Source organism: Drosophila virilis, chromosome X, assembly GCF_030788295.1.
Source record: "Drosophila virilis strain 15010-1051.87 chromosome X, Dvir_AGI_RSII-ME, whole genome shotgun sequence".
NCBI lineage: Eukaryota > Metazoa > Arthropoda > Insecta > Diptera > Drosophilidae > Drosophila > Drosophila virilis.
The window spans coordinates 16,229,589-16,257,462 of NC_091543.1; the positions used below are offsets into that span (position 1 = coordinate 16,229,589).

The 27,874-nt window shown below is 41.6% G+C and overlaps 3 protein-coding genes across 3 annotated transcripts in view; 1 reads left to right on the forward strand and 2 right to left on the reverse strand.

The window, feature by feature from the left end:
* Positions 1–364: 364 nt before the first annotated feature.
* On the reverse strand, positions 365–13,946 carry Lrpprc2 (Leucine-rich pentatricopeptide repeat containing 2). The gene is made up of 7 exons (XM_032439782.2): positions 13,672–13,946; positions 12,299–12,341; positions 10,889–11,053; positions 10,506–10,809; positions 9,486–10,407; positions 1,412–3,752; positions 365–1,341 (listed from the first exon to the last, which is right to left on the reverse strand). Exons 1-7 carry the CDS (start codon positions 13,672–13,674, stop codon positions 407–409), a joined length of 4,713 nt encoding a protein of 1,570 aa, XP_032295673.1. The 5' UTR covers positions 13,675–13,946; the 3' UTR covers positions 365–406.
* On the forward strand, positions 4,357–9,363 carry LOC6635585 (RNA-binding protein RO60). Its single transcript, XM_002058962.4, has 5 exons — positions 4,357–4,677; positions 4,772–5,718; positions 5,772–5,904; positions 5,967–6,339; positions 6,401–9,363. Exons 1-5 carry the CDS (start codon positions 4,569–4,571, stop codon positions 6,540–6,542), a joined length of 1,704 nt encoding a protein of 567 aa, XP_002058998.2. The 5' UTR covers positions 4,357–4,568; the 3' UTR covers positions 6,543–9,363.
* A 7,138-nt stretch (positions 13,947–21,084) lies between the features above and the next one.
* Positions 21,085–27,874, reverse strand: part of DIP-alpha (Dpr-interacting protein alpha) — a 36,269-nt gene continuing 29,479 nt past the window's right edge. Inside the window, exons 8-9 of the mRNA XM_002058960.4 lie at positions 26,126–26,296; positions 21,085–25,944 (exon numbers count right to left, since the gene is read on the reverse strand). Coding sequence (XP_002058996.3) covers positions 25,289–25,944; positions 26,126–26,296 — 827 coding nt within the window. The 3' untranslated portion in view covers positions 21,085–25,288. The remainder of the gene's footprint in view (positions 25,945–26,125; positions 26,297–27,874) is intronic.

The window sequence follows — 27,874 nt, forward strand, 5'->3', positions numbered from 1 at the left end:
CAAGGTTTACAAAAAATTCAATTCTTACTATACAAGTTAATATTAATTCACAATCTATCATGTAATTAATAATTGTGCATCATTAGATCAAGCGCATAATCGCGGTTTCGTCTTCAAGTAAATGAGCCCTAAGGACTTTATGGATTTGAATGTACATTCTTCAATGCATCATATAATTTCTTGCCACTGCCAGAAACAGAAGCGTTCACAGTTCGCAGTTCTGATGTATGGAAGGCTATGAGCATAGCAGGAACATTTACTTGAAAACTTGTTGAAATAAACATCGACAACAGTTTTCTAAGCAAAATTCATCTTATAAATATTAAGTGTTAATTTACTTATGTTGCATACAAGAGATAAACAATAACAGTTATCAAGTTTATATTATGTATAAAGCAATGTGTCCCTATCTAATCTGAGCACGCATCGCAATGCTGCTGGGAATCTCAACATTGTTCAGCTGTAACAGTTTCACCAGATTTCGGATGAACTCTTGTGATACCTTCAATTCGTCGTCGGCCTGCAGGCGCTCGTAGAGGTCTAAGGCGCCCTCGTAGTTGTTGGTCTTGGCGAACTGGGCTAGCAGCATGTCGTAAATGCGCTGCTCGTCGATGGTACGCTGCAGACCACGGACGCCACGCGCCAAACGGAGCAGTGTGCGCACGGCGCCCTCCTGGCCCAGGTGCTCACAGTTCTTGAGCAGCAGTTCGTGATTGATACGGAATTCCGGATTGATAATGAGCCGGCGCAGCTGCGTCTCAGTGCCGGACTCGGCCAGCGCCAGCAGCAGGGCGCTGTTCATGTTGGCTGCGCCATGCACGCGACTGACCGTCGATGTAACCGTGACCAAATTCTGCTGTGCCGACTCTTTCGTTGTGCCCGGAAACCGAGCCAGCTCCGTTGCGTCGCCATTGCTCAGCTTCACCAATAGTGATAGCAGCTCAAACTGCAGCGGCGTGTGATTGTGGCGGGTGGCCAGGCGCTGGAACTCTGCCACCGCACCATCCATATCACCGCGAAGCAGCCACTCGCGCACAACGGGACCCAGGAGCGCATTATGCGACTGGCAATAGCCAAGCTTGCGCAGGAACTGAAACGTTTCAAGCGTGAGACTGCGACCAGCAGACTCAGAAGAGGTTGCGGATGCTGATGCGGATTCCTTGGCTGCCATTTGTGCAACATTATTGAGCAGCTGCCAGACATTCTTGATAACATAGTCGCCACCGGTGATCTTGTGCTGCTCGGAGCGCTTCTGCAGCAGCTCTTTGGCCGCATCCAGTTGTCCCTCCGCCACTAGCAGAGCCGCGTAGTCAATCAGCTTATGCTCATCCACCAGAAAGCCTACAGATTAATATATATATGAACATATATATAGATGTGTATAATTTGAGCGAATCGGGTCGTTAATCACCTGGATACGTTGTCTGCAATCGTTGCAAACTCTGCTGTGCGCGCGGCAGATTCTTCAGCTTAATGTGCAGGTCGAGAATGGAGGCCAGCATGCCGGGACTGGTTTGGACGTGCAACGCCTCGCATTTGGTCAACAGCTCGAGGGCGCGCTCGAGCCGACCATCGCGCACGCTCAGCTGCAGCAGGCGGCGCAGGACTCCGCGAGTGTTCAGCTGCTTGGCCTCCAGCTCAATCAGATGACACTCCAGTTCGTCCAGCGACATGTCGCGCGGATGCTTGATGAAGCCACCAGCCGCTGAAGCTATGTCCGCGGGCAGCGTCAACTCTGGATTGCGCATTTTCTGCAGCGTTTTGGCCAGCGTTTGGCGGATGTCTGCATCGCTGTTGCTCGCCAAGCTGAGCAATGACTCGGCCGCTGCTGGCGACAGCTGCAGCTGCAGGCGATGCAGTTCGTGCACGAATCGCAATAAGGCAGCCGGCTCCTGGCGCAGACGCGTCTGTGGTGCGCACATCTGCAGCAGCAGCGACCCAACGAAATCCTCCTGGCGCTGCAGCGACCGCTGCTGTAATGCCTGCGTCAGCTGGGCGAACAGTTCGTAGCGCTTGGTGGCCCGCATGTGCACGGCCAGCGCTGCCAGTGGCTGAAGCAGTAGCAAAGGCTGAACTCGCGTCGGATAACGCTGGAGCAGCTCCAGCGCTTCAATCAGTTGCTGGTGCTGCAATAGCTGGGCAAGCACATGAACCAGTGCCTGAGAGGCGCGTACGCCCACGGCGTCTAGTTGCTGCAATGCTTGCAGCGGCTGTTGCAGCGTCTGCCACAGATGGGGCAGCACATAAAGACGCAGCGTTTGCTCGTCACACTCCACGCCCAGGCGCTGCATATCGCCCAGCAGCCGGAGCACACCGCTCTCACCCTCGAGCTTGTGCTGCTGCAGCAGCAGCGGCCAGAAGTAGTGCGGACGCAGTGGCTCGCCGGCGGCATTCAGGGCCTCCAGACAACTCAACGCAATGGCCGGTTGGCGGCGCAATGCCAGCTCTGCAAGCACCTCCAAAGCGCGTGTGTTTTGACCCCGCTGTCGCAACTGGGTGGCAAACTGAATCATCTGGTTGAGCGGTGTACGCGCCCGGAAGAGTTCCTGCAGCAACAACGCCGCAAAGCCATCGATGTTTTGGTTCTCGTTGTATTTGGGTGCCGGCAGCATGCCAATCAGCTGAATCATTAGCTCTGCCTGCCCATTGTGCAGCAGCTGAATACAGAGGCTGTTTATTGCCGGAGGCACATCCACGCCAGCCACATACTCTGATGGCAGTTCAACCATCAGTTGCTGCATTAACTTCTCGTCCACCTTCTTCTGGCTCAGCACCGCACGCAGCATTTGCAGCAGCTGCGGCGCATTGAAGCTGCCGGCGTGCTGCTTTAGCAATTCGCCCGCCTTGCTCAGCTCGGCGTTTTCCACATAGGCAACAAAACACAGGGCCTGGGTGCTCAGAGTGGGCGTAATGCCCGCCGCCCGCATGCTGTTTAGGACCGCCTCCACGCCGGGTAAATCTCCACTGCGCGCATGTCCCAACAGTAGAGCATGAAAGTTGCGCTCGGAAAGCGGAAAGCTGCGCTCACGCATCTCACTTATCAGTTCAGTGGCCTGACGCATGTTGCCACTGGCACCGGCCACGTCCAGCAGAGCGCTATACAGTGCTGCATCCGCTGGGCCATTGTAGGTGGCAATCTCGGTGAGCAGTGCCCGATGATCGGGTAGCGACAGCTGGTTCTGATGCAGCATCTGCAGCTGTGTATGATAGTGCGACACAGTAGGCTGTTCCACCTTGAGCAGCTGCGTCCACAGGCGCCGAAATATCTCCAGGCGCTCGCTGCTGCTCTGCACGGGCAGCAGCTCCGGCACACAAGCGCCCAGCAGAAAATGCAGCTGCCCGGAATTAAGTCCCGGCCGCTCCCCAGCACGATTAGCCTCCAGTAGCTGCAGAATGCGTTCGCAGTGCTCATAACGAAGCACACTGTGCTGCTGATAGTGCTGCTCCAGCTGCGCCCACAAATCCTCGATGCTGGCAACAGTTGATACGCCGTCGCTGCCTTTTCGCGAGCGCTTCTTGCTTGTGGATGCTGCTTTTGTTCCTGCTGCGGCTGCCATTGACGTGTAGCTACTCGCAACTGGGAGCAGCGCCGGCATTCCTCTCCTGCTGGCTATTGGCATTGCATAATGGAGGCTTCCATGTGCCGCTGGCACCGCAGCAGCAGCCCCAAGTGCAACATATCGCAGTGGAAGACGCAGGCACACGTGTTGCAATAAATGCGAACGCAACATGGCGCTAGCCAAGGCGCTGGATCACCAAATCTTCCTTCGAACAAAAACAAACTGTAGCACGAGAACAACACGCGCGCCGGCAAAACAGCAAATAACTGCTCAATTCATATCGATGTAGGTTATCGGTAAGCAATAAATGATGTGCTATCGATATTTATAAGGTAGTTCGTTTTTATGATCCTCAGATTGGTCAGGGAAAACAGTTGATTAAGCACATTTATTTGCAACGCAGCATCACTAACCAAACAACATATGTTGTTTGGTTAGTGGCAGCATCTAGTTTCTGCGCTATCGGCTCACATTTTTATTTTAAGAACACGCACAGGGCAATAAAAGCAATCGGAATGTAGAATTAGTTATATATCAATATTAATATATATATATATATGGATATATATATATATATATGTATGTATGTATGTATGTATGTATATATATATATATATATATATAAATCAATCATCAAAAATAAATTATAAATGATCAGCTGTATTAATGGTTCATGTCAGTCTGCCTGTTGTGAGAACGCACATTTAAATATGGCGCCAAGTATTGAATGCGCACTTGCACAGGGTCGATATATCGTAACGCAATTCGATAATTGTTGAGCAGCGATGATACCATCGGTTACTTGCACATCGCTCATGCTTGCGAAAATGTAATTATGGTGCCTCCATATAAATGCTGCTAAATAGTAAAGAGGCGTGCTCTTCATCTTTAATCGAGTGACATACAGCCGCAGAAAGTGCACAGATTTTCAACGCTGTCAGCAACAATTTCTCCACCATTTCTGAAGACAACGCAGACCAGGGCAGTTTCCCTGCTTGCCCTGGCAGCATGAGGCAACGATTATTGTCAACAGCGGCAGATGCATCGAATCGACCAACAGACGCGGATTCGAATGTCAGTCAGAGAATGGAATTGGAAGCAGAGGACAAACATCACAGTACGTATGCCCACACATAGATATGGATTTACCCAAATACAAGCATTCATATTTATGCTTATTACATGCGCTTGTCTTTTGTTTATTGCCTCAGTTGCTCCTTCGGCCATTGAAAAGCTAAGACGATTCTGCTACCTAGGAAGGATTGAGGCACCCGTTTATGCACCCACAACGTTTGACCTGACTGTGGAGTGCCACTTTGGAGCATTGCGCGAACTATGTGGTCTGGTCGGCGGGACGGAGCTGGTGGAGTGCTTAAGGAATGTACTAGATGCCTGCAACGAGCCCTATTTGCCGCGCCGCGATGAAGCACTACTTGTGCTGGCCATTTACCTGTCGACGCGCACTGACGAAAATCAGCGCACGGTGGTGCGCGGCCACTTTGGCGAGCTGGTGCGCACGGATAAGGACTTGTTGTTAGTGATCAAATTTGTAAAGCATGTTCAAAAGCTGATGGAACGCAAAACCCCAATCAGTCGCACCATTCGCAAGGCTGTCTTGGATTGGTACCAGCATCAGCCGCTCGATAAGCTGCTGCACATGTGGTCACTGAACGATTGTGACCGGGCCCAGCACCGGGAACTGCTGCATCGCTGCCACTACAGCAACGTTGAGTTCGATGCAGCGACTATGGCCGCATTGCGTGTGCTGTCAATGCCCGCTAAGGAGCTGGCCAAGTGGCCAAATTCTCTAGAGCCCCTTGTCAAACACAAGGAAAAAATTGTGGGCATTGCCAATCTTCGTCTGTCCAAAAATCCTCACTTGGCCCTACCTATTATAAACCAACTGTCACTTTGCTATGAGCATATGCCTCGTCATGTCATGACCGACACAAAAGTTGTAAACATGCTGTTGCCCAAAATGAGCTACGAACAGCTGTTGCAAAGCTGGCCAACATTCATGAAGCTCTACAAGTCGAATCGCAGTGCTCAACATAGTTATATTCAGCGTTTCTTCGATCCCTCAGGATTGCGTGCAGCCAATATGGAGCCCATACGGTTGCTCCTGCAGGAAAAACGCGGAGTCAAGCGAAAAAAAAACGTGAGTCTTATTTTATATTTTGGGCCCCTCTAATATGTAATTTTTTCCCAAAGATTTCGAAAGGCGTTGTACCCGTAAAACCGGTCAGTTTTATTCAGAAGTTGTACAGACAGTCTTTCGGCTGCAACAAGGCACTTGGCTTGCGCCTGCATATAACAATTAATCTGGAGATGTGCTACATCGGAAGTGAGTTAATTATAACATTCGGACGACATTCGTTGTGGCTAACGCCCATTTTGCATTTCTAGAATCTCTTACTGGACGTTGGCGCTCGATCAAATATCTCGATGCAGTTGTTGCTTTAGCCTTTGGCTACTTTAAGTGCGATCCTAAAGTGAAAGTGCGTATTTGGCATGATAAGAGCGGCCAACTAAAGAGTTTACCGTGGATGCCTGAGATGTCAGTGGATGATGCACATGCCTGCTGTGAAAACCAAAAAGTCGCCAAAATCAAACAAACCCTAACAGACGTGCTCGACAATGCACTTCAGGATGCGGAGCAGGCGTATGATGTATTTTTGGTGTTGGTTCCACGCGCTACGCGTGGCAATTCCAAGAACAAGTCCGATCAACTTTGCCAACGGCTCGATGAGTATCGCCAAAAACGAAATATAAATGCCAAGTAAGATACATTTGTAATCATTTTCCAATTGCATTCAATATCTCCCTCTCTCCCTCTTCAGATTTATCATAATCAGCTTGCGCCAGAATCATGCCTCCATGAGCTATTCGAAGCTACGCAACGAGCACATATTGGAGCTATGCAGTATTACTGAGCAGACTCCACGTTTGATAAATGCCTTCGCTCACGGCAAGTTCTTTTAGGCCATCAGGCACTGTACCTTTAGCTACACAACTAAATAGATAACATCTCCGGTAACCAAAGAAATCATTAGCTGCTGCTCATCTAGGGCGCTGTGGTGGCAATCAAACAGGCTGGATCTGTTGATGCCTGTCACTGGGAATACACCGTGCATCTACTCGCATGCCACAGCAAACTTTCTTGCGCTCTCTATCTCTTTCAAACTAACATAAAACTACCTACACACACACAACACACGCACACGCTTGCATTCTATGGTGCATGTGTGCTCTATTTCGCACACACTCACAGCACCCTTGATGTTTACTAATTATATAAGTATTTACATGCATACCTAAATAGCTGTTAAGCTACATTCGTAAACAAGCACGTACATTCACACTCAAATCACACACACACACACCCACACATCCACAAACACATACCACTTACATTAGTACATACAGGTAATTTTTTCAATCTATACAACGCTGATATTGTAACGATCTGTACTATTGTTGTACGCATTTGACTTGAATTGGTAATTAGGCGTAGTTAAAGAATTTAATTGCTATTTTAATTTCGAAAACGATGGAACTGAATCTAAATTTAATTTGGATTAAAAATACAATACAAGTGAATCTGAGCAAAGCGAAAAAGATAAACAAATTGCCTTACCAACAAAATGTTAGTCAATCTTTAATTTTAACTAAACATACATATTAAATACAAGGAATTTCTTCGTAAAAGTACTGAAACAATACAAAAACAAAACAACGCATTTAGATAAAATATTGAAACGAAACGAAACGAAACTGATTGAAAATAGTCCAAACTAACAATAAGTTAACACACGAACAACTTAAACAACAAAATACATCTTAATATTGTTATAATTAGGTCTTCTGTTAAACATATTCACGGAAACTGCCCAAAATACTGTGACATTTTGTGTAATTAAAAAGAAAAATCAAAAATAAGCCAAGTGTAAGAAAATTGTGTGTACTTTAAAAAAAAAAAATGAAGGCGTTTATACAGTTAAGAATTCCCAATGTGCCATACACACACACAAACACACACACACACATGCGCACAAGTCCTGATACTAACCATTCATACATGCATATATAAAAATTAAGATTATAAAGCGCCTAAACATTACCGAACAATAATTACAGCGAAACACAACAAATTCGACTACATTAATTAAGTGAAATTTTTATTAATAACATTTAAATTTATATAGAAGTTTAAAAAGCCAATCAAACAAATACAATTTGGAATCTAAAGAAAAAAAAAACAAAAGTAAAACAAAGACAAAAAACGAAAAACGAAAGAAAAAAATAGCAATAGATAAAGCATTAAAAAAAACGTACTAAAACTTAAAAAGGAAAAATAAGAAATATGTATTTCTATGGACATTTTTGACATGTGTCCACTCGCATCTGTGAAGTAAACCGTTGTGATCGCTTTCAAATTTTTATTTAAAATGAAAATTAGAACAAACTCAAGAGAAACTTAAACTAATATAGATTCAATTAAATATAAGTTAATTCCTTGTGGACTGGAATGCAAAATCATTTCGAAATGACAAAAGCAAAACAAAACAAAATAAAACAAAACAAAATACAAGATAAATAAGTGAGAAAATCAAGAGCGTAACCAAAAAGTACCTAGACTCAGCATTCAAAAGCAACAAATGAAATTTGAATACTTACACAAAGACACAACTTGCTGGCACAACAAGCGCAACAGTTAAACTATCAAACTCCCACACACAGACACACACACCCACATACACACACACCTACACATACACATATACATATATATATATATATATATATATATATATATATGAGTTCATGTAGCATAAACTAAACTATATAATGTTATATTCCGTATTGTAAATATGTAGGCGAAACCTTAAAACTATTTGATTTGTTAAGAACTGAATTACGAAAAGTTATCAATAACAGCTTAAGATCAGATCAGATCAAATCAGATCCGATCAATGATCAAATGTTCTCGACACCTACATACAAACCTATAAATCCGCATTAGCAGCAACAAGAAGCAAAACTTTATGTGATATCTATTTGAAAAATAAGCGAAACCGCAAACTGATAAGGAACCCAATTCAAAAAAAAAAAAAAAAAAAAAACAAAAAACAAAAAATAAAGAAATGAAAAGAAACCCGAACATAACAAGATATAGGAAAAATTAAAAGAAAAAATTGCAGGCATGTATAATCAAATTGCACCTATCATTATCTCAATTTGAGTTTCTTTTAAACCAAACGAATGAATCTTTCACAAACAAGTATCTACTTATTTCTAATATTCACGTTTTTTTCTTTTTTTGTGTTACGTTAATTATGTACGAGTACTTAGCATATATAAGCCGCCTAATGTTACGATGTTTTAGTTAGCACTAAATAATATTAAGTACATGTACGCATATATAGTTACCGCCAATTCAATAAGCAATATTCGATACTCAGAAAATGTGGTTTGAACCAAAAAAAAAAGAGGTAAGAAAAATGTCCTTTTAAACTTTAAACTGATCATTCAAAATGAAAAGAAAAATATCTACTTAAAAGAACTCGACAGCAATACGGCGCAATAGTATTATATTATTGGTAAACATTTTCTCAAGGTACTAGACGGATGTATCGTGTGTATGTACTGCTTTCAAAAAGTGTAACTCTTTACTCTCCTTTTTTTTATACGTTTTCTTTTTATATACTTGCTTATCTGAATAGACAGATATATCCAAGTATTTATATATATACATATATACTTATACACGACATAAAGTTAAATAAAATAAATTGAACTTCAATCAATCTTGTTGTTTTTGGCTAATTTGAACTGCCTCCGGATTCGCATGGGTATCTCTGGCCAGTGGCCCATATAGTATAGCCCATGCTATACTATCTATATAATCCGCCCCAAGGCGGATTACTTGTTCTCAGTGACAATGCCGGCGGGGCCGCATATGTAGAGCTGTTGGTTGGTCCTTTCACGTATCGGCTCAAAGCCGAGCTCATCGGTGGGGATGCCATATTGCTTGAGTTTGCACTCGTATGTCTCGAGGAGGTCGTCGTGGGCCTTCCAGGCCTTGGCCAGCTCGTAGCGCAGATCGATAATGGTCTGGTTCTTGGTGTCGACCACATCGCTGACGGTCTTCTCCACATTCTCCAGCTTGTCGGCGAATTCGGGGGCACAGGTGGCGATCGTCTTGCGCATGATTATGCTGCGCTTCTCATCCTCGCGCATCAGAGCTGCAATCTTGCGCTCGAGCAGGACATTCTTGAGGCCAGTCTTCTGCTGCAATTCAACGATGACCTCGTTGAATCGAGCCTTTAGATTGGCTCGCTCGCCAACGAGAGCATCGTTGCGCAGCAAAAGTGTCTCCGATTCCCACATGAGACTCTTCACCTTCTTCTCCAAGATGATGTTGCTCTTCTTCAGGCGACTTAGCTGCAGCTTGTCGCGATCATAGAACTCCAGCTTACGCTGCAGCTCCTTCAGATGCGTCTTGGCATGCTCCAGCGGCTCCTTGAGTCGGCGAGTTTCTGTGGTCGCCTCGGCTGCGATGCGATCGCTACGATCTGCCTGGCGACGCAGCTGCTCGATTTGCTCCTTCATGCTACCGATGAGTGCCAGATTGTTCAATGTGATGTCGTTATAATAGTTTTTCATGTCGTTAAATGCCAGATCATGGTGATCTTGTAGATCCTTAATCTGCTGATTCTTGCGCTCCTCCACCTCAAACATTTGCGAGTTGAAGAACAGCTCCAGCTTGCTGCGTTGCTCCTTCATCTTCTCCTCGTGCAGGCGATCATTATCCTTGCGCTCACTTTCAAACAGGAGGCGTTGCTCTCTGTGCGATTGATTGAATTAAATTGAATTGAATTGGAATTGGATTTGAAATGGGGGATTGGTTGTGGTATTCGAATGAGAATCGGAGCTGATACTCACAGCAGCTGCTGATTGAAGTGTGCCTCCAGTTGGCGATGCTGCATATCGCTCATCTCGATGCGCTCGCGCACAATGCGGCGCAGCTGGCGCTTGTCGGTCTGCAGCTCCAGTTCCTGTAGCAAATGATGCTCCTGGGCCACCTTCAGCTGAGTCATTGCCTCGGCGCGCACCTCACCCAGTTTGCTATGGTTCTCGAACTGCAGATGCTTCATCTGCTGCATAATGTGCTTGGTATCGATATCCGCCAAATCCTGTGTGGCCTCGATCTCCTTATCCTTTTGCTGCAGCTCGAATTTGGACTCCTCTGTGCGTGTGCAGTGTCCGGATATATGTGTTTACAGTTTTAATATAAGCAGCTGCTATCCATCGAAGCGCACACTTACCCAGCTGCTGGCGCGTTATTTCCCAGAAGGTGCGTATCTTGTCGCGTTCCAACTGAAAGTAATTGCGCTCTTCCCGCTCCCGATCCATTTCCGCTTTCAGGCGCAGCGCAAATGCCTCCAGCTGATCGCGAGTCATCGCGGAGGTATCCACGCCATCGATGAGCACTGCGAAATGGAACAAACGGACCAGTTCAGAGTTGCCTTTAACTTTGCAGCAACTATTATGAAAAATTTAATAAGACTGTAGCGCAATGTCTTGTCCATTAATGTGTGCGATGTGTGTGCGTGTGTGCGTGTGTGCGTGTGTATTTTAGGACTGCACTCGTGCCCGCATGTGTACAGTCCCTGCTGTAATTGGTTTGTGTAATTGGCATCGTTGACCGGCTGGTACCGAGCCTCGCCTCCCGCCACCCGCCACCCGCCTCCCGCGTCCAGCGGGCTGCCCCTGTCGCAGGTCCTGGCATCGGCTGCAGCCAAACTTTAACCAGGCATCCTCCAAGGCTCGCCGGCCATAGAAACAATTATGTGCGTTAGAGGCCGAGCTGCGAGCTGGTTTGTTCATTCGTGGAAATTAAGTGCGCCTTTTTTCCGCTCTCGATGGGCATCCAGGCCGGCACGGGCGCCTGCCGTGGAGCATGTGGCCACTGTGCCGACTGGGCCGGGCCTGCACAATTAAATTGTATTGAGCATGTGACCAACATGGACGCCACTTGTCACACTCTGTTTTCCTGCTTACCAAGCCTCAGATTATCATTATTTGACAAATTGTTTTGCTGCCCAACTGACAGACCCCCCTCGATCCATTGCTCGCTGGGCGGGCCCACAACTTTACCAGTCACATTAATTACTTATGCTGGAGCGCCTTTTAGTACTTAACTTAACCGAGAGTGCAATGCGAACATTTTAAATTTCTGGAATATATACAAGTTCTCTCCAATCTGCATATTTAAGACGTATGCCTAGCGATTTAAAAAGCTGAAGCTCTTTTATCTAAAAAACATATAGTGGTACTGTACATATTTTTTAATATTGCTTCATTCAGTTTACTGGCCCTGCAGGACAAATTTTAAAAGCTAGTTTATCTACCTGGTAAACATATGACTGCAATACGGCAAAACTGTGTCGCTTATTTGTAAGCCAATATATGAATCTGAAGGTTTTTAGATGATGAAGATTTATACGAAACAAACCTAAAAACAAGTAGCTGGTTCGAACCTGAGCGGAACTACATATGCATCGTACATAGCCTTAAAATTGTATACGTAACATTCGTTAAGTTGGCTGCGCTTAAAAATTTTCAGAATTACGGCCTTTTTAAAAGGTGTTTAGTTTTATAAAATATTAAGGTAACTCTGATAGAAATGAATTTAGATTATTAAAGCTAAATTGTACTGCTTTGCAAGTACTCACCTGGCAGCTTCTTGCCCTTTTTTCCCTTTTTACCCTTTGGTGGCTGCAAAAAAAAAGATAAATTCAACAATAATTAATTGTAATCAATGAAAAAAATATATTATTTTTAAAATAAGACGTACCCGATTGAAAACAACATAGAAAGACAAACAAAAAAATGTGGAAAATAAAAAATTTGGCAGGCAGCTATAGTCTGGCATAAATATTATGTATTTTGAGACGTGTAAAGGCAGCAGATAAATAAATTTGATTCGGGGAATGCAAAGGCAGAGTTTGTTGCACATAACGTGGCATAAATGTGGCAGTAACGGACTTGGGCTTAGGCCTGGGCCCTAGGGCTGAATACCGCTTGAATAACCCTTGAATGCTTAATGTTTAATTCGATTTCGAGTACCCCGCGCTCTCTGGTGTAACGAGCATCAAGCTAAAGCAGTTTTTCGCAGAGCAACGCATCCTTAAAAGGGCGCCACAGGACAGGACAAACGGCAGCAGCAGCAACAGCAACAGCAACAGCAGCAGCAGCAGCAGCGGATGCTGCATGAAGCAGTGGCGCCTCGAGTATGGGGCGATGGGGCGGTGGCAGCGGCAACGACGACGCCGTTTTAAATAATGTGATGGCGCGGCTTTCAAAACAATTTCACAACAGCTGTTGGCTTATTGCATATTTTATGACTGCAAATTATTCAAAAATTTTCGAAGCCCGCGCGTCGCGACCGCCTCGACTCGCCTTGGCCAATGTGTTGGCAAAAGGCGTAAAATTTTCATAAATAATAATAGTATACATATAGAGGTATATATATTATATGTGGGTAGGTGTGTGTGTGTGTGTGTGTGTGCGAGTGTGCTTGAATATACAAATTGTCGAAAACGGACAACGACAGCAACTGCAGCAGCAACACGGGCTGCTGCTGCTGCTGCTGCTGCTGCTGGTGCTGTTGAGATTTAACGCGCTGCACAATTCTTTTGCAATTTTACAGCAGTAGGCACGGGGCGCTACTGCAACTGAGACTCTGTCTGTGTGTGTGTGTGTTTGTATATTTACTGTGTGTGCAGCATGTTGTTGTTGCAACACAACAGCCTGGCTTGGCATGAAAAATTGAATGTGCCAATGCAGCCGAAGCCGACTCCAGCTGCAAGCGGGGCAGGGCCAAGGGCCAAATCGGCCACGGGCAAAGGGCAAACCATGTTGCCTCGACTGCTTCCTATCGGAGTTGCCTCAAAGCGGGACAACCGGACAAGGTTAAAGATGTTTTCGGGCAGTAAGTACTCCCACAGCTGCCGCTGCCACTGCCGCTGCCGCTAAGTAACTCAAGGGGGCAAACAAAATTCGGGTTAAAGAATGTTTTAATAAAGCACAGATCTGTGCAACTTACCATTTTGTAGAATTTCCAGCTACTTCTTCTAGGGGACGCTTGCAAGCCCTTTTAAATTTTGATTGTAATTTGTACCAGCCGAGCAGTTGTTCTTCTTATTGTTGTTGTTGTTTCTTTATTGACGGAGGCGATGACAACGCCGTTGGTTGCCAGTGGCTACCGGTGTGGTTACCGGCTCTTAAACAAATGCCAAGCAACCGGATTGCTATCTATAATTTTATATTTCCAACCTGCGTGTAAGTGTGAATTTGTGATTTTCGGAAAAACGACTGAAAATCTGACGCATTCTATGCTGAATGTAAAGTTTTATATTGAGACCCAAGTTCGAGCTACAAACCAAGTAGCACTTCTCGCTTACTTCAAATTGTTTTGAGTGGCCGCAGCCTTCAAGTAATTCCGATTGGTAGCAATTGGTGCTGACTACGCGATACCCTGTACTATTTACCCGGTGTTAAAACTCTTTAAGCAATAACTAACTAACTTTAAATGAAACAAGAACACACAACGTTATCGAACGTTTTTTGTCAATATGTTTGGGATTCCTTGGGCATAAATTCGGTTTAATCGGTCTATTCAATTTAAGGCCTGTTAGTAGCCATTCTATCTTTCATAAATGAAAATATAATATCAATAAAATATTAATTAAATTCAAATAATTTTTCATCAGTTGCATATACCTCACTGTGCTTCAGGGTATAGGGTACAATAAATAGGAAGAAAGCGACAACGAAATTAAAATACAAGTTGATAAAGTTAACGGCTAGCCGATAAAATTGCCAGCAACCGGGTCGAGTCGCATAAATATCTACATAACTAACCTCGTGCCAGTGCAGTCGACCCTTGCACTCACTTGACCCGCCTGCCCCACTGCATCCTGCCCCCTGTCCCAGTATCATGTGCCTCTGAAGTAAATAGTTTCTGCACATTTTAAATGCGTTTGTTGCACATTCAGAAACTCGAGAGCGTAATTTAGGTGGCAATCATTAAAGTTGTTTGGCTTTTAAGAATTGCCCAATAATTATATAATCAGGGTAAGGCAGATATTTACAATTTTTTTTTTTAACGGCAGAAGCTGTTTTAATTAATTAGATCTGGCCGCTGGCTCAGTTGAAGCTAATCAAATTATTGAAGCCAAAACTCTTTGATTAGATCACCTGGGAAATGCAAGGATTTCTAATCTATTTCTATTCCTCTCGGGCGAGAAGCAAACTTTAAGTCAGACACGAAAGCGAAACTTTGGTGCGAATATTTCACGCCTTAATTCATGTGCCACTGGGCCGAGCAATTGAGCGTGCCAGATGGGAGGGGGGCTTGCGGCAAGGCGGGGCTGTTGTTTGAAAATTATGCGCTGCTTTCTTGGCGGTTGTGTAAACAGAAGCCCCAAATAAAAAGGATATTGCCGGCTGTTTGGGCTTGCCGGTTAAATGCTTTAATTGAAATTAATAACCGCAGCCCAGTTGAGCAGTCGAGCAGACGAGAAGACTAGACGGGGAGACGAGGTGACGAGGTGACGAGGAGGCGAGGAAGCGAGTAGCTCAGCAGTCGAGCCTTGGACTGTTCCACAGTGGGGCAGGAGTCGTTGCCTTTTCCAGCTAACTTGACTATCAGGCTGCCCGGCTGCCTGAGAATTTTCAATTGTTTTCATTAAAAGTCAATTTTTGAAGGCGCCGGCAACTTCAACCCTTGCCGCCAAAATGCCTCACGGCCGTTTGTTCAGGGGTTGTGGGAGTTGGTGGGATGTGCCGCATAATTTTGTATTGGCAGATGCTGTTGTCCATGGGCCATTGCACGGCTAACGGTAACGGCAACGGTAACGGCTGCAAAGGGTCAGGCGGCATCAGGCTTCCTTGGCGCTGATTGAAAGCGAAAGTAAGTACGATACTTGCACATAGATACACACACCCACACATACAAAACAAGACATATTTCAAATGTTATTATTAAATTTGCTCAGCCTTTAGCTTTTGTCTCCAAATTAAGCATAATAATGAACTCTATCTAACAGGCATTGCCGAAGAGCAGCTCATGTGTTGTCAGCATCGATTCATCCAGGTTTTCAATCATGCACCATTTATTACTTTTGGCTATCAAAAGTTCCGCTAGCTTTACAAATACAATTGTGGGCCCATTTTAATCATAGGAATTTACCCAAATTGATTTGACATTTCAATTATATTCGATTTAAGATTGAAGTTGTTGAGGGTAAGGGAGGTATTTTTGAATTGTTATCAATTAGCATAATCTGAAATGCTTAATTTCCCTTAGTTTCGCATTTAAAATTTATATATTTTATTCTGTTTTCAAGTTCAAATAGGTTTTGAAGCTTTCAATTGCATCTACAAAGTTCTGTTAAGGTATTTTAACTTTATTTTTTGTAACTTTATTTTTTGGAAAAAACATCCAGTTGAGTTTTAAATAAAATAAATTTAATTTCAAATACGCGCTACGCATTTTGAGAGATATAAATAAAATAATTTAAGTAAAATATCGCACAAATAAACAAGGATGTTGGAATCATATAGAAACCAAATACTATTCGTCCGAATGCGAAGCGAAATTTGTTGCAAAATACAAAATCCGCAGTTTTAAGGACGGGCTTAAAGTTGGTGGAAAAATGCTTTACTTGGGGCCAATTAAATCAGATCTTTGAACGATTCAACATTTTGGACTCGTATGGCTTTTGAAACAAATTCAATTCTAAGTTGTAATAGAATTGGATACAAATGGGAAAAGGGAATATAAAGTCGGATAAATAAAGTCTGATTGTGGATTCGTGTGACTAAAGACTTGTTATAATTTTTGCTAAAACTAGGTTGGTTTTTATATACATAACGTTCTATCAATTTAATAGGTATTTTTTGAATAAGCTAGTAAATTTGTTGCATTAAAGATTTCACTTTCAGGCGAAAACGTCTTCAACTCCACAAAAAAGTCTGGCTGCTCGAACTCATATCTGGCAATGCTTCTACTCGAAGCTCAGTTTCCACCCAATGGGAAGTTTCAGCTAAAAAGTTCAGATTCCCCGCCCTTGCTGTAAGGGTGCAGAGTCTATTATATAAGCATATATATTATATTTTTTTTTTCTCAGTGTCTGCATTTTCCTGGTAAGCACGTAATTAAAATATAAATGAAAAATTGAATTGAATAATTTCCTTTAAGTTCTGTAAAGTTTTAAATAACCACAAACACTCTGAGAGTAATGCACAAAGCTGAAAACCACATAAAATGTTTTTGAATGGCACTCGAGAAATATACTTACTAAAATCGTGTGTAACAAATAGTTAATCTAAATGAGAATTTGCTGAGCTTAACTTTGACTTTGGCTAAGGATAAGCCTGATCTCATTTTGGTGACTGTGATTGTGTCTCTGTGTGTGTTTGTGTGCACTGTGTCTGTGTGTTTGTGTGTGTGTGTGTGTTGACGGGGGCAGAGAAGCGTGCTGAATGCGGTTGCAGAAGTTATTTGCTGTGTTATTTTCAGAACAGCTTCCGCTTTGCTCAGAAACGGACATCCTGTTGTGTTTGAGAGTTAAATTTGCGCAGCTGCTTAGACTAACGGACTAACGGCTCTTGTCCTTATTTTGCCACATAGCCGCGCCCCCCGTCCGACTAACCAACTGCCCACCGCACACAGAAGTAGATAGAGACAGCTTGTGCTTCTATATATTATTTTTCATAGTTTGACTTTTAGATATCTACCAGCCGGCATATTTACAAGCTAAACAAAAAATGTCTCCCCAAAATTTCGCCTGGTAAACTGTATTTTGATCCCATTTAACTCATATTTGTGTGTACGATAGTATGTTGCTGTCTGTCTGTCTGTTTGTTTGTCTATGCGCATGAACATTTATATATTTAAGCTAGGTACTTAAAACCATTAATACTTATATATTAGTGAATATTCAAAGAAAGTTTTCGAAATATTGTGGGGGCGAAAATCTATATTTACCAAGGTTAGTTAATTGGCATCACCAAATTTAGCAGGTAGACTACCAATAGCCCCATCCAAAGATTGATTGGAATTGCAAATGGTATATTTGCCAAGTTCTATCAAGGGAACACATTTCGCTAGACTATCTGTAAACAGAGTAGCGCGGAGTCGTGTAAAGTTTTTCTATTTTCATCATGTATTAATATATACTATATCCGATTCCAATTCATTACTAAGAAATAACTTTATACTTTATGTAAGTCGATTTAATGTGATTTTAAATTATTTATAAGCCGTTTAACAGATTATACAAAAAATTGTTAGAATTTAAATATATCTTATAAATATTTGGTATTCCCGCTCTGAAATAACTGAACTATTTGTAATTGTAATAAATATATTTGTCCTTTATTTGTAGAATTTCATATGGGCTTTTTGTCATATTCATTTCTTTGTTGTATTATTTTATATGTCTGTCTGTATATATGCTCGTATATAACTATGTAATTATCTATATAAATAAATAAATATATGTATATATATAAATTTATATATATATATATATATATGTATATTTATCAATTTATATATGCATATAAGATATATTTGATTTAATACAATTATATATTTTTCGATTTTACTTGATTTACGCTAACTGCATATTTGTGTAAGTATGCATGCATGTATGTATGTATGTATGTGTGTATGTGTGTAATTTCATTAATGTATTATATTCGTATCTTTTGTTGCTTTCGCTCAATTGAACTTCTTTAAATTGTCTGAAATGCTCGGAAACGTATTTGGCAAATAAATCGTTGTTGCCAAGTACATTTGCTTATTGAATTCAATGTAAACATATTTAGTAATTAAATTTAATACATTCCTTATGTACATGCATACATACATACGGGTATGTACGTACATTATTAAGTATTATTATTATATCTATCAATATTTAGTTATTATTGTGTTGTTTGTTGTAAACATTAAGCTGATTGCCTATTTATATACAAATTAAATTTTGATTAAGCTGAATGACCAGAAACCAGTTCCCCTACCCCCCTCTCCAGGGCCCCTGATGTACTGATGTATGTACATTGTTGTAGACCTGGGGCAACATGTCTTGGCGCTTCTTATTCAGTTAAGCTACCTTTAATTATACTTTTGGGTTTACAAAGTTATTGTTTATAGTACTTGCAGCACTTTTTCATATTTTGCTTTTTTCATATTATATTTCACATATATAGAACATATATCAATTAGTTATATGTGTGTCTGCATGTACATCCATTTGTGGGTTGCTATAACATGTAAATCGATTAACATATATACATACATAAATATGTAGGTATACTTTTTTCTTTAGTGGGCAATTCTTAAGATGCCAAATATATTTTTGTGTTTATATTTCGCATTTGTTTATATTAATATTTGAATCTTCTCAACTTCTAAATGTAACCACATACATACATATATATAAATGTACATATGTATTAGCTGCACAATACGCTTGCATAGAATTATAATTGCAGTATTTATGTTTGAATATTTTCGTATATTTTTTTTATTTTTTATTTGCCACTGCTCTAAATGAGAAAAATGTTTTCGGTTTATTTGTTGACTTTGGCTTGTATGCAAGGGTATTTACAATTCGGCTAGCCGAAATATTATAATTGAATCTTTTTGTTTTATGTCTGCTAATAATGGCACATAATATTATTGTTTGGTAACTCCTTAAAGTCATATTCATATATATGTGTATACTATGTACTATAAATATTATTATGTATATATGTATATTTTTAATCCTGACTATGACTAACAAAAAAATTTGAAGCATTATACGATTTAGTGCACAAACCGTTTAACATTTGAACAACCTTGTTAAATACTTTGTTTAATTTGTAAATTTATTTCAATTTTTATACAAATTTCTGTCGCTTTTTGTGTAACATTCATTCTATCAATACATTCGTATAGTATTTAAAGCATGCCCAACATGTTCCAACCCCAAATGCTTCATATATATATATATATATATATGCTATGATTTCATATTTGATATTTAGCTATATATATTTATATATATATATCGGATTACTGTTTGCATTTGTCTCCTACAAGTTGTCTGTTTTCTGTTTATTGTTATAGCCAAAAACAATGAAGTTCTTAATTAAAATGCACCAAGATGTAAAGAACTAAATAAACGAAGATATATACTATGAGTGGCAACACTGAAGTGGCAAGTGGCAAGTGGCAAGCGGCAAGTGGTAAGTGGCATGTGGTATGTGGCGTGTGGCATGTGGCAAAGAAATGTATACGCATGCCAGGCAATTAGAGCGAGAAAATGCGACATATTTCATCTAAATTCGAATACAAATGAAATTAAAATTCAATTAAAATCAATTGAACCATAGCTCTGACACAGCCCGTCGTCAAAAGTATGTTAAGCCAAAAATATATATATGCAATATATATATATTTAAATAATATATATAAAGATGTGAATGCATACATTTTATGCAGTTTCTTATGAGTCAAGTGACACACTATTAAGCGAGTCTGGTATGTGCAGGTGCAACAGTGCAGCAACAACAACAACAGCAACTTGCCACAAGGCAGCTGGCAACCTGAAGCGACCGTAATTGAATTTGAGTTTGTTGAGCATTTTGTAATCTTGTATGTCTTTATTTAATTTTTATATTCATCTTGTGGCAACACAGAAAGAAGCTGACGATAAGATTACAGCTGCATGTGGCAGCCAGCCACCGTGCAACAATCCACACAACGAGCCAACTTTCAAGGCGACACATGTGCTTGTTTCTGTGTGTGCGTGTGCGTGTGTGTATAAATATTTTTTTTATTATTAAATCAAAAAACTTGAGTAAATTTCACAAACAAAAATTGTAAATGCCAGCCGTTGGGTTGTGTGTGTGTGTGTGTGTGTGTGTGTGTGTGTATTACAATTTCACTTGATTGCCATTTGTTTTTTAGCGAACTGTGCGGCAAATGTTATGCGGCTAACTGGCTGCACATCACAAGCGGACAAACACAACCGCAACACACACACACACACACACAGAGAGAGAGAGAGAGAGAGAGACATACACAACATAAACACAATTTGGAGCAGTGCGTCAGCAAGCGACGCATTCAATTAAACTTCCGCCAAACATGAAGCTTGCTGCTTGTTGCCCACCCCACTCCAACCCGAGTCCACCCAACCGCTACGCTTGCTGCTTGCCCCTGCCCCTGTGCGTGCCCCTGCCAGTTGCCTATTTGCCTGTCATTCAGCTGGCTGCTGCTGCTGCCGTTGGATGTTGCTGTTGCCTCAAGGTTATAAAATAAACATGTTGCCACACACAAAATTTAAATAGATACAAGTTTGTGAGCGCATAAAACAATAAACCGCAGTAATTTAACAAACAAAAAAAAAAATTATATATATATATATATATATATATATATATTTATGCACATGTACCACAGCCAAGCAAAAGAAGAAGAAGAGCCAAGAAAAAAACCCAAAAGCAAGGCATAAATTGCTGCTCTTTCGTTCACTCTCTCTCCCTTTCTCCGTCTTTGGGAAATTCGAAATTAAAATACAATTTAAAAGTACCAAATAGAGCAATTAAGCGGCCTTTTCTTACAGCTTACACACACACACACACACACACACACATACATACACACACAATGAGCCAACACATGACAGCAAGTGCTCAGCACATGCAAACTTCATTACAAACCGGAACAACTTAAGCAACAGCCTAGGCACAATCATCAAGTACAAGTACAAGTACAAGTGCAATACACGCACACACACACAAGCACACACACACACACGCACAAGTACACACACAAATGTGTGTGGCATATATTTGTGCTTTGTCCCCCAAACATACAGACAACAAAGATAACAAAAGACGCGCGCGTTTACAAGCAGCAAAGTGGCAGGCAGACAACAGCGGTGGCAGCGGTGGCAGCGGTGGCAGCAACACCAAAAAGTGTTGCATACTTCTAGGGGGCGGGGCGGTTGTCGCACGTTCTAGTAGTTGTTGATGGACGACGCATTGGTGTTGCCAAAGCGGCTTGTAATTTGAAACACTTGTGTCAATGTGCGCCTCACCCTGCACCCTGCAATCCCTCCCCCCTTTGACAGTCACCCAACCGATGCCCCATGCCACAAAAAGCTGCCACAAAACTCGCATGTTTTGCTGTTGTTGTTGCTGCGGTTGTCAGCGTCTTATTATCATCATCAGTGGCAGCTTTCGGCGGTTTTGTGTATGTGCACACACACACACACACACACACACACACACTCGCACACACATAAAAACAATTGAGAGTATGAGCGGCTGTTGTTGTCGTATTTGTTGTTGTAGGTACTAGCGCCGCCTGCCGACTGACATAACACACACGCACACACACACACACATAGACAACAGTGGCACAGCGTGCTGGGTTAGTTGCAAGTTGTGTGTTGTCATCGAGCGTCTTCTCGACGAAACAGTAAAATTCACTTTGCCAAAAAGTTTTTATTTCATTAAAAAGTGTCTGCGTGTGTATGTGTGTGTCGTTTGCTGGCAGGGAAGCAATTCATCAAACCAAATTCAGTCACCACACACACACACACACACACACACACACACACACACGAATACAGACACGTACACACACACGCGCACAAGGCAAAACTAACGGACTGACAGCTCAATGAAAGCAAGCAGCAGTCGCCAATGCTTATGTTGCCTTTGGCTTTATCATGCTGCAAGTTGTAGCCGCAACAAAAACTGCCAAAAAGATGTTGCCCCAGACAGAGCCCGGCCGAGCAGTTCGCTAACAACTGCGTTTTTGGTAAAGTTTTTAACCTTTTGCATATGCATGCGCCAACAGCGGCCCAGCGAGCGGGTGAACGGGCCAACGGGCGAACGGGCGAGTAAATGGCTCAAGTTGTTGAAGCGTGCTTTTGGCTTGTGCTTGTTCTTGTTCTTGCGCCCGACGTCTGCTGCATGCTCACAGGCATAATGAAAGCTTCAGCTGCGTACACACACACACACATACGCACAAGAAAACGCACACACACACACACGCACTAGTTGCTTGGGCTGTCCGCTTCGCTGAAAAACGAGTTGCAGCCGGCAGATCTGCAACGGTTGCACCACAGCTTAGTGTGCGCGTGTGTGTGTGTGTGTGTGTGAGAGAGAGAGAGAGAGAGTGTGCACAAAGACAGGGTGGTACTCAACTAAATGGTATGCGAGTGTGTGCGTGTATCTGCGCTGCAGAAATATGACATTTAATTTGCATAAATTAATGCGCGTCTCTTCCCGCACAAACCCTACCGACCGCACCCAACGAAATGCAGCCAAAATCAGCTAAAAGTTCGATTTCGTTCCGGGAAATGTATGCCAAACAGCAAAGAAATGATTAAGGACATTCATCATTAAACTTTAAGTCCATTTCACGATTCGATATCAATCAAAAGTAGGCAAAAAAAAAAAAATAAACAAAAAATTGATGAAAAAAAAGAAACAAAAACAAATCAAAAGTTTGACATTTTTGTATTAATTGACATTTTTTTCAGCCATGTCCTTGGGGCTTAAATATAAATCGAATTAGGAAATTAACTTTGTGCTGTTCTCATTTTTTCTGCGCCAAATGCAAAAGAAAAGGATAAATTTAATGGTTTTCTTAATGGGGTTATCTTAAGTTCGAATCAAAGCAAAGGTGTGCTTTATGAGTTGCTTCGCCACATAAATTAGAGATTCAGAATTACTTAAAATATTGAATATGAACTTATATACACAAAATGTTTCAGAATTGTGACAAATTTTTGAACAATTTTCGACAGCTTCCAACTTTTCCTCTTTCTTTTTCTAATTTTCTTGTAATTTATATTTCTTTACAAAAAAAAAAAAAAAAAAAAAAAAATGAATACAATTTAAACTTATGTTTAAATCGTACGATTTGTTTGTCCTTTTTACTCGCAAGCTGATTGTAATCTTATTGGATTATATATAATAAACACTCTAAACTATTATTAACAAGACCATGAATACGGCTTGTGACTATTTATCTGCAGCTATATGAGGCCTTTTTCTGTTTAGACAAAAACATTTATATCAAGTATTTCACTAATCCTTATTTAACTATATAATATATTCATAAATTTATATATATGCAAGTATACAGATAGCGCACTTTATTTAGTTTATATGGCATTATAAACTTGTGTATTTGGATTTTCAAATAATTTAATAAATAATAAACTCTGTGTCTGAACAGAGTTCCACTCAAACGTATTAAATTTAACAGATTTTTTATTTCTCTTTTGAATGATATTTTGCTTTTCCTTTGGCTATTTCCCACCAATGCACCTGTAAATTTAGTTTGTGTATTATTAAATTACAAACGGCCTACCTTACCGCTGCCGTGTGAGGTCGATGTAGTAAGCCCCAAGGACACCAGCTGAAAATCAGACTAACGCAAAATGTTGGTCGCGTGGCTGAATTTAGTTTTGTGTAGCGTCGAATAGAGGTCAACGCTTACCAAGTGTTAAATAGAAACTAAAAACATTCTAGTCCGACTGCATTAAAAAATCCCGGTTAAAGCTCTAATCTCGATATACAGCTAGGTTCTAGTCGGGAGCTCCCGAGTAGGGGATACCCTGAACCCTCTTCTTCCAACATCAAATGCATATATAAGTATATTCTATTTTAGAAGCTATATGTCAAGTTTGGGGACTCTAGCTCTTATTATTTACCAAAATAGCCCAAAAACCAGGATATCGATATCGATTTTTATCGATTGCTTGGAAACGGAGTAAGTTAACGATTATCGGAAATAAACTCGATCTGCGCAGGCACTAGGAACACCTACATCTAAAATTTCAAGTCTCTAGCTCTTATTGGTTCTGAAACGGACGGACAGACAGATAGACAGACGGACATGGCTAGATCGACTCGGCTATTGATGCTGATCAAGAATATATATACTTTATGGGGTCGGAGATGTTTCCTTCTGCCTGTTACATCCATTTGGATTTTGCACAAATACAATATACCCTTAAACCCATTTTTAATGGGTTCAGGGTATAAAAAGAGCTTTTAACAAGTGCATCAAAATGAAAACAAGCACAAAAAAGCACAGTTTTAAAAATAAAAAACTAAATAAAATTTGAATAAATATAAGCCTTAAACTTAATTCAAACTCTAACCAAACATTTTAGACTGACTGCCTAAAGTAAGCTCAAAAAACCTTAAAGCTCGCTAAAATGTAAGATTATTAAGGAAAGAAACTTTAAAATAAATAATCATTAAAATTTATGAAATTAAAATCTTAAAGCTTGATTTACTTGCTTCGCACTAACCTGTTTTAGTTTTGGTTTCATTTTGAAGATTAATCCGTGATTATCAGCTAGTGTCATTGAGCCAAAGCTTTAAAAACAGAAAAAGGCCCATCAACATGTACATACTCATATATAGTTATATATGTTTGTACGTCTGAGTGTGCATGTGTGTGTGCGTGTGTGTGTCTATATTTGTGTACAGATATGCAGTTACACAACGCAAGCCTTTTTATCCTATCCAAATGTGAGCAATGCGAAGAAGGTAGCCATGTCATGCTTTTTTTTATGTGTGTGTTTGCGTATGTGTGTGTTAGCCTAGTGTACTGCTGCCAGCGTGTATTATAACAGCATGAGAGCCGCAACTAAGCCGGACAAGCCCATTAAGAGCGGCTGTCGACAGTGGGACAGCCAGAGCGAATGCCACAGCACACATTGGCGGCGATAGTGCGGCTGATAGTGGCCCGGCCAGGCGCGAAGTGGCGCACCGCCGGAGCTACGTTCGTTGTTGTCCATGGGGCCGCGCACTTCCGTGTTGCCGTTGGCGCCGCCAACGCCCCCGGCGACGCCGCTGCCGCCATAATAGGTCGGCTTACGGGTGTTGCCAACCCCGCTGACATGGCCATTGCCGAATGCCAGCTCGATGCTGGTGGCGCCTCCACCGGCAGCGCCGCCGGATTGCGTCTGCTGTGTGTGATGGTGGTGCTGATGCTGGTGCTGATGGCCGCCACCACCACCGCCGGGCTTATGTGTCGGTGGCTTATTGCCGCTGGTGTAGTAATGGTGCGGCGATAACGGCGGCGAGCCGGCGAATTCGCCATCCTCGAAATCCTCCGCGGAGCCGTAGAGCTCGTCGTCGTCCGGCTGGTAGGTGACTTTGACTTGTTGTTTCAGTTTTAAAATGTCATTGGCATCCGTGTCGGTGGTGCCGCCAGCGTTGCCAGCGCCTCCGCTTCCTTTACTATTTGAGGGATTTTTACGATTCGGTCCCGGGATTTCTGTCGGCGGAAATGTAACGGTAACTTTAACGTTAACGGTAACGGTAACGGTAACGGTAGCAGTAGCAGTAATTGAAACAAAGGTGCAAATACCTCCACGCCACCCGCCCGCCAAAATATGTGCCGCGTTTATTATCCATAAACTACGTAACCCGCCGACATGCGAGTGCCCCAAACTCACCGTACAACCGGATGCTGCTGTCAACTTCGCCCAGCGAGTTTTTCGCAATACAACGGTAAGAGCCGACATCTTCCTTCTGAAATTTTCGCACAATCATCGACATTTTCGTCTCGTACATCGACTGCGAACCCTCCTGCACATGGTATTTGGCCGACGAGACAATCATTTCACCTGTTGATGAACAGACGTATCAAAAGTTATCAACTCACGGGAAATATTTAAAAGCACAATGTGTATTAAGCGAAAGTTGATAGTTATTTTATTTATTATTATAACTGTTTTTATTGTTATAATTACTATTTATCTTTGTATTTTCCTCTCATTCACTCTCTTTTTTACTCTCTTATTCTCGCATTTGCCCTTCTCTGCGATTTTCATTGATTTGCACATAAAAGAGGATAGACGTAGTTCTTATGTGAGTCAAAAAATGTGTCTGAGAAACCCCTTCTTAAGATTGATAACGATTCGAAGCACAAACACACAATTGCTTAAAAAAGGGATAATTCAATTTCAATTAAAGCTTTCGAAATAATAATATATATTTATTTAAAAATCAATACAAAGACAATCTTTAAATGATGAATCATTTAGGTATTTTTGTTCTTTTTTTATTTGCGAAAAAGAGTTATTTATTAAGTAAGCTTGTATCGCGACTGCAATTGTACAACGCTCGAGTAAATGGCAAAGAGAATTATAAATTAATTCATTACTGATATTAAAGCCCCTAACAAAAATCAATGGATTGTATATGATTAATTGTACGAGGCACAGGCCATGATGCCAATGTACAGAATAAACGTCAATGTGCATAATGCGGACTATAAACCCCTGCCAAAGCGGACAGTAGCCAAGACAACCGCAGCATTAACACCAAGATACACACACACACCGACATACACATACATCGACAGACACACACACACCGACACACACATACACATCGACACGCATAGATACGCACACAGACAGCCAGACGCATCAATGAATACAAAGAGGAGCCGCATATGCGCCTGCCTTGAGTTTGGGACTTTCACAATGCACAATGGGCCGAAAGTGCGTTGTATTCGTCGGACATTGACGAGGCCTGTCGCTACTTATGGCCGGGCATTACATTTGATGCTTAATGATAGAGAAAACAATTGTAAAAGCCACTTGGAGCATTCACAGCAAATACACGTACACGCATTCTACTGTATACACTCGATATTGTCTTTGTTTATTTGAATATGTTTATCTGTTCGGACTTGGGATGCATTTATAACATTTATACCCTAGCGAAAAACTATGGCAAAGTCGTGATATAGAACTTCAAATCCCTCAAATGATTTTTACTGTATAGAATAGTTTTAATATGAAAAGCTGTTTGCTGTAAAATATATACTAATCTCTAGCTTTTACATTGTGGAATATATTTGATAATTGCATCAGTATATTATGAGACTTTAACCTATATAAAAAACGACCAATTGCAAGCGGTCACTTTGAGTGACTTTTGACATATAGATGCCTTGGGGTCAATGTAAATTGAATTTTTGGCACGATTAGTTTATGGCTTAGAGCTCAAATGGGCTCACTAGACGTGACAATCTGACAGTGAACTAATGACAATCCGTACAAGGATAACGAGCATGCATGTCTATTCTATATACTTACTAACATATGTATATAAAGTGCATATGCCATCGAATGTCTATAAAATGTAAAAGTTGGCCATCAGCGGCACATGAAGCGAGACACAAATACACAGGC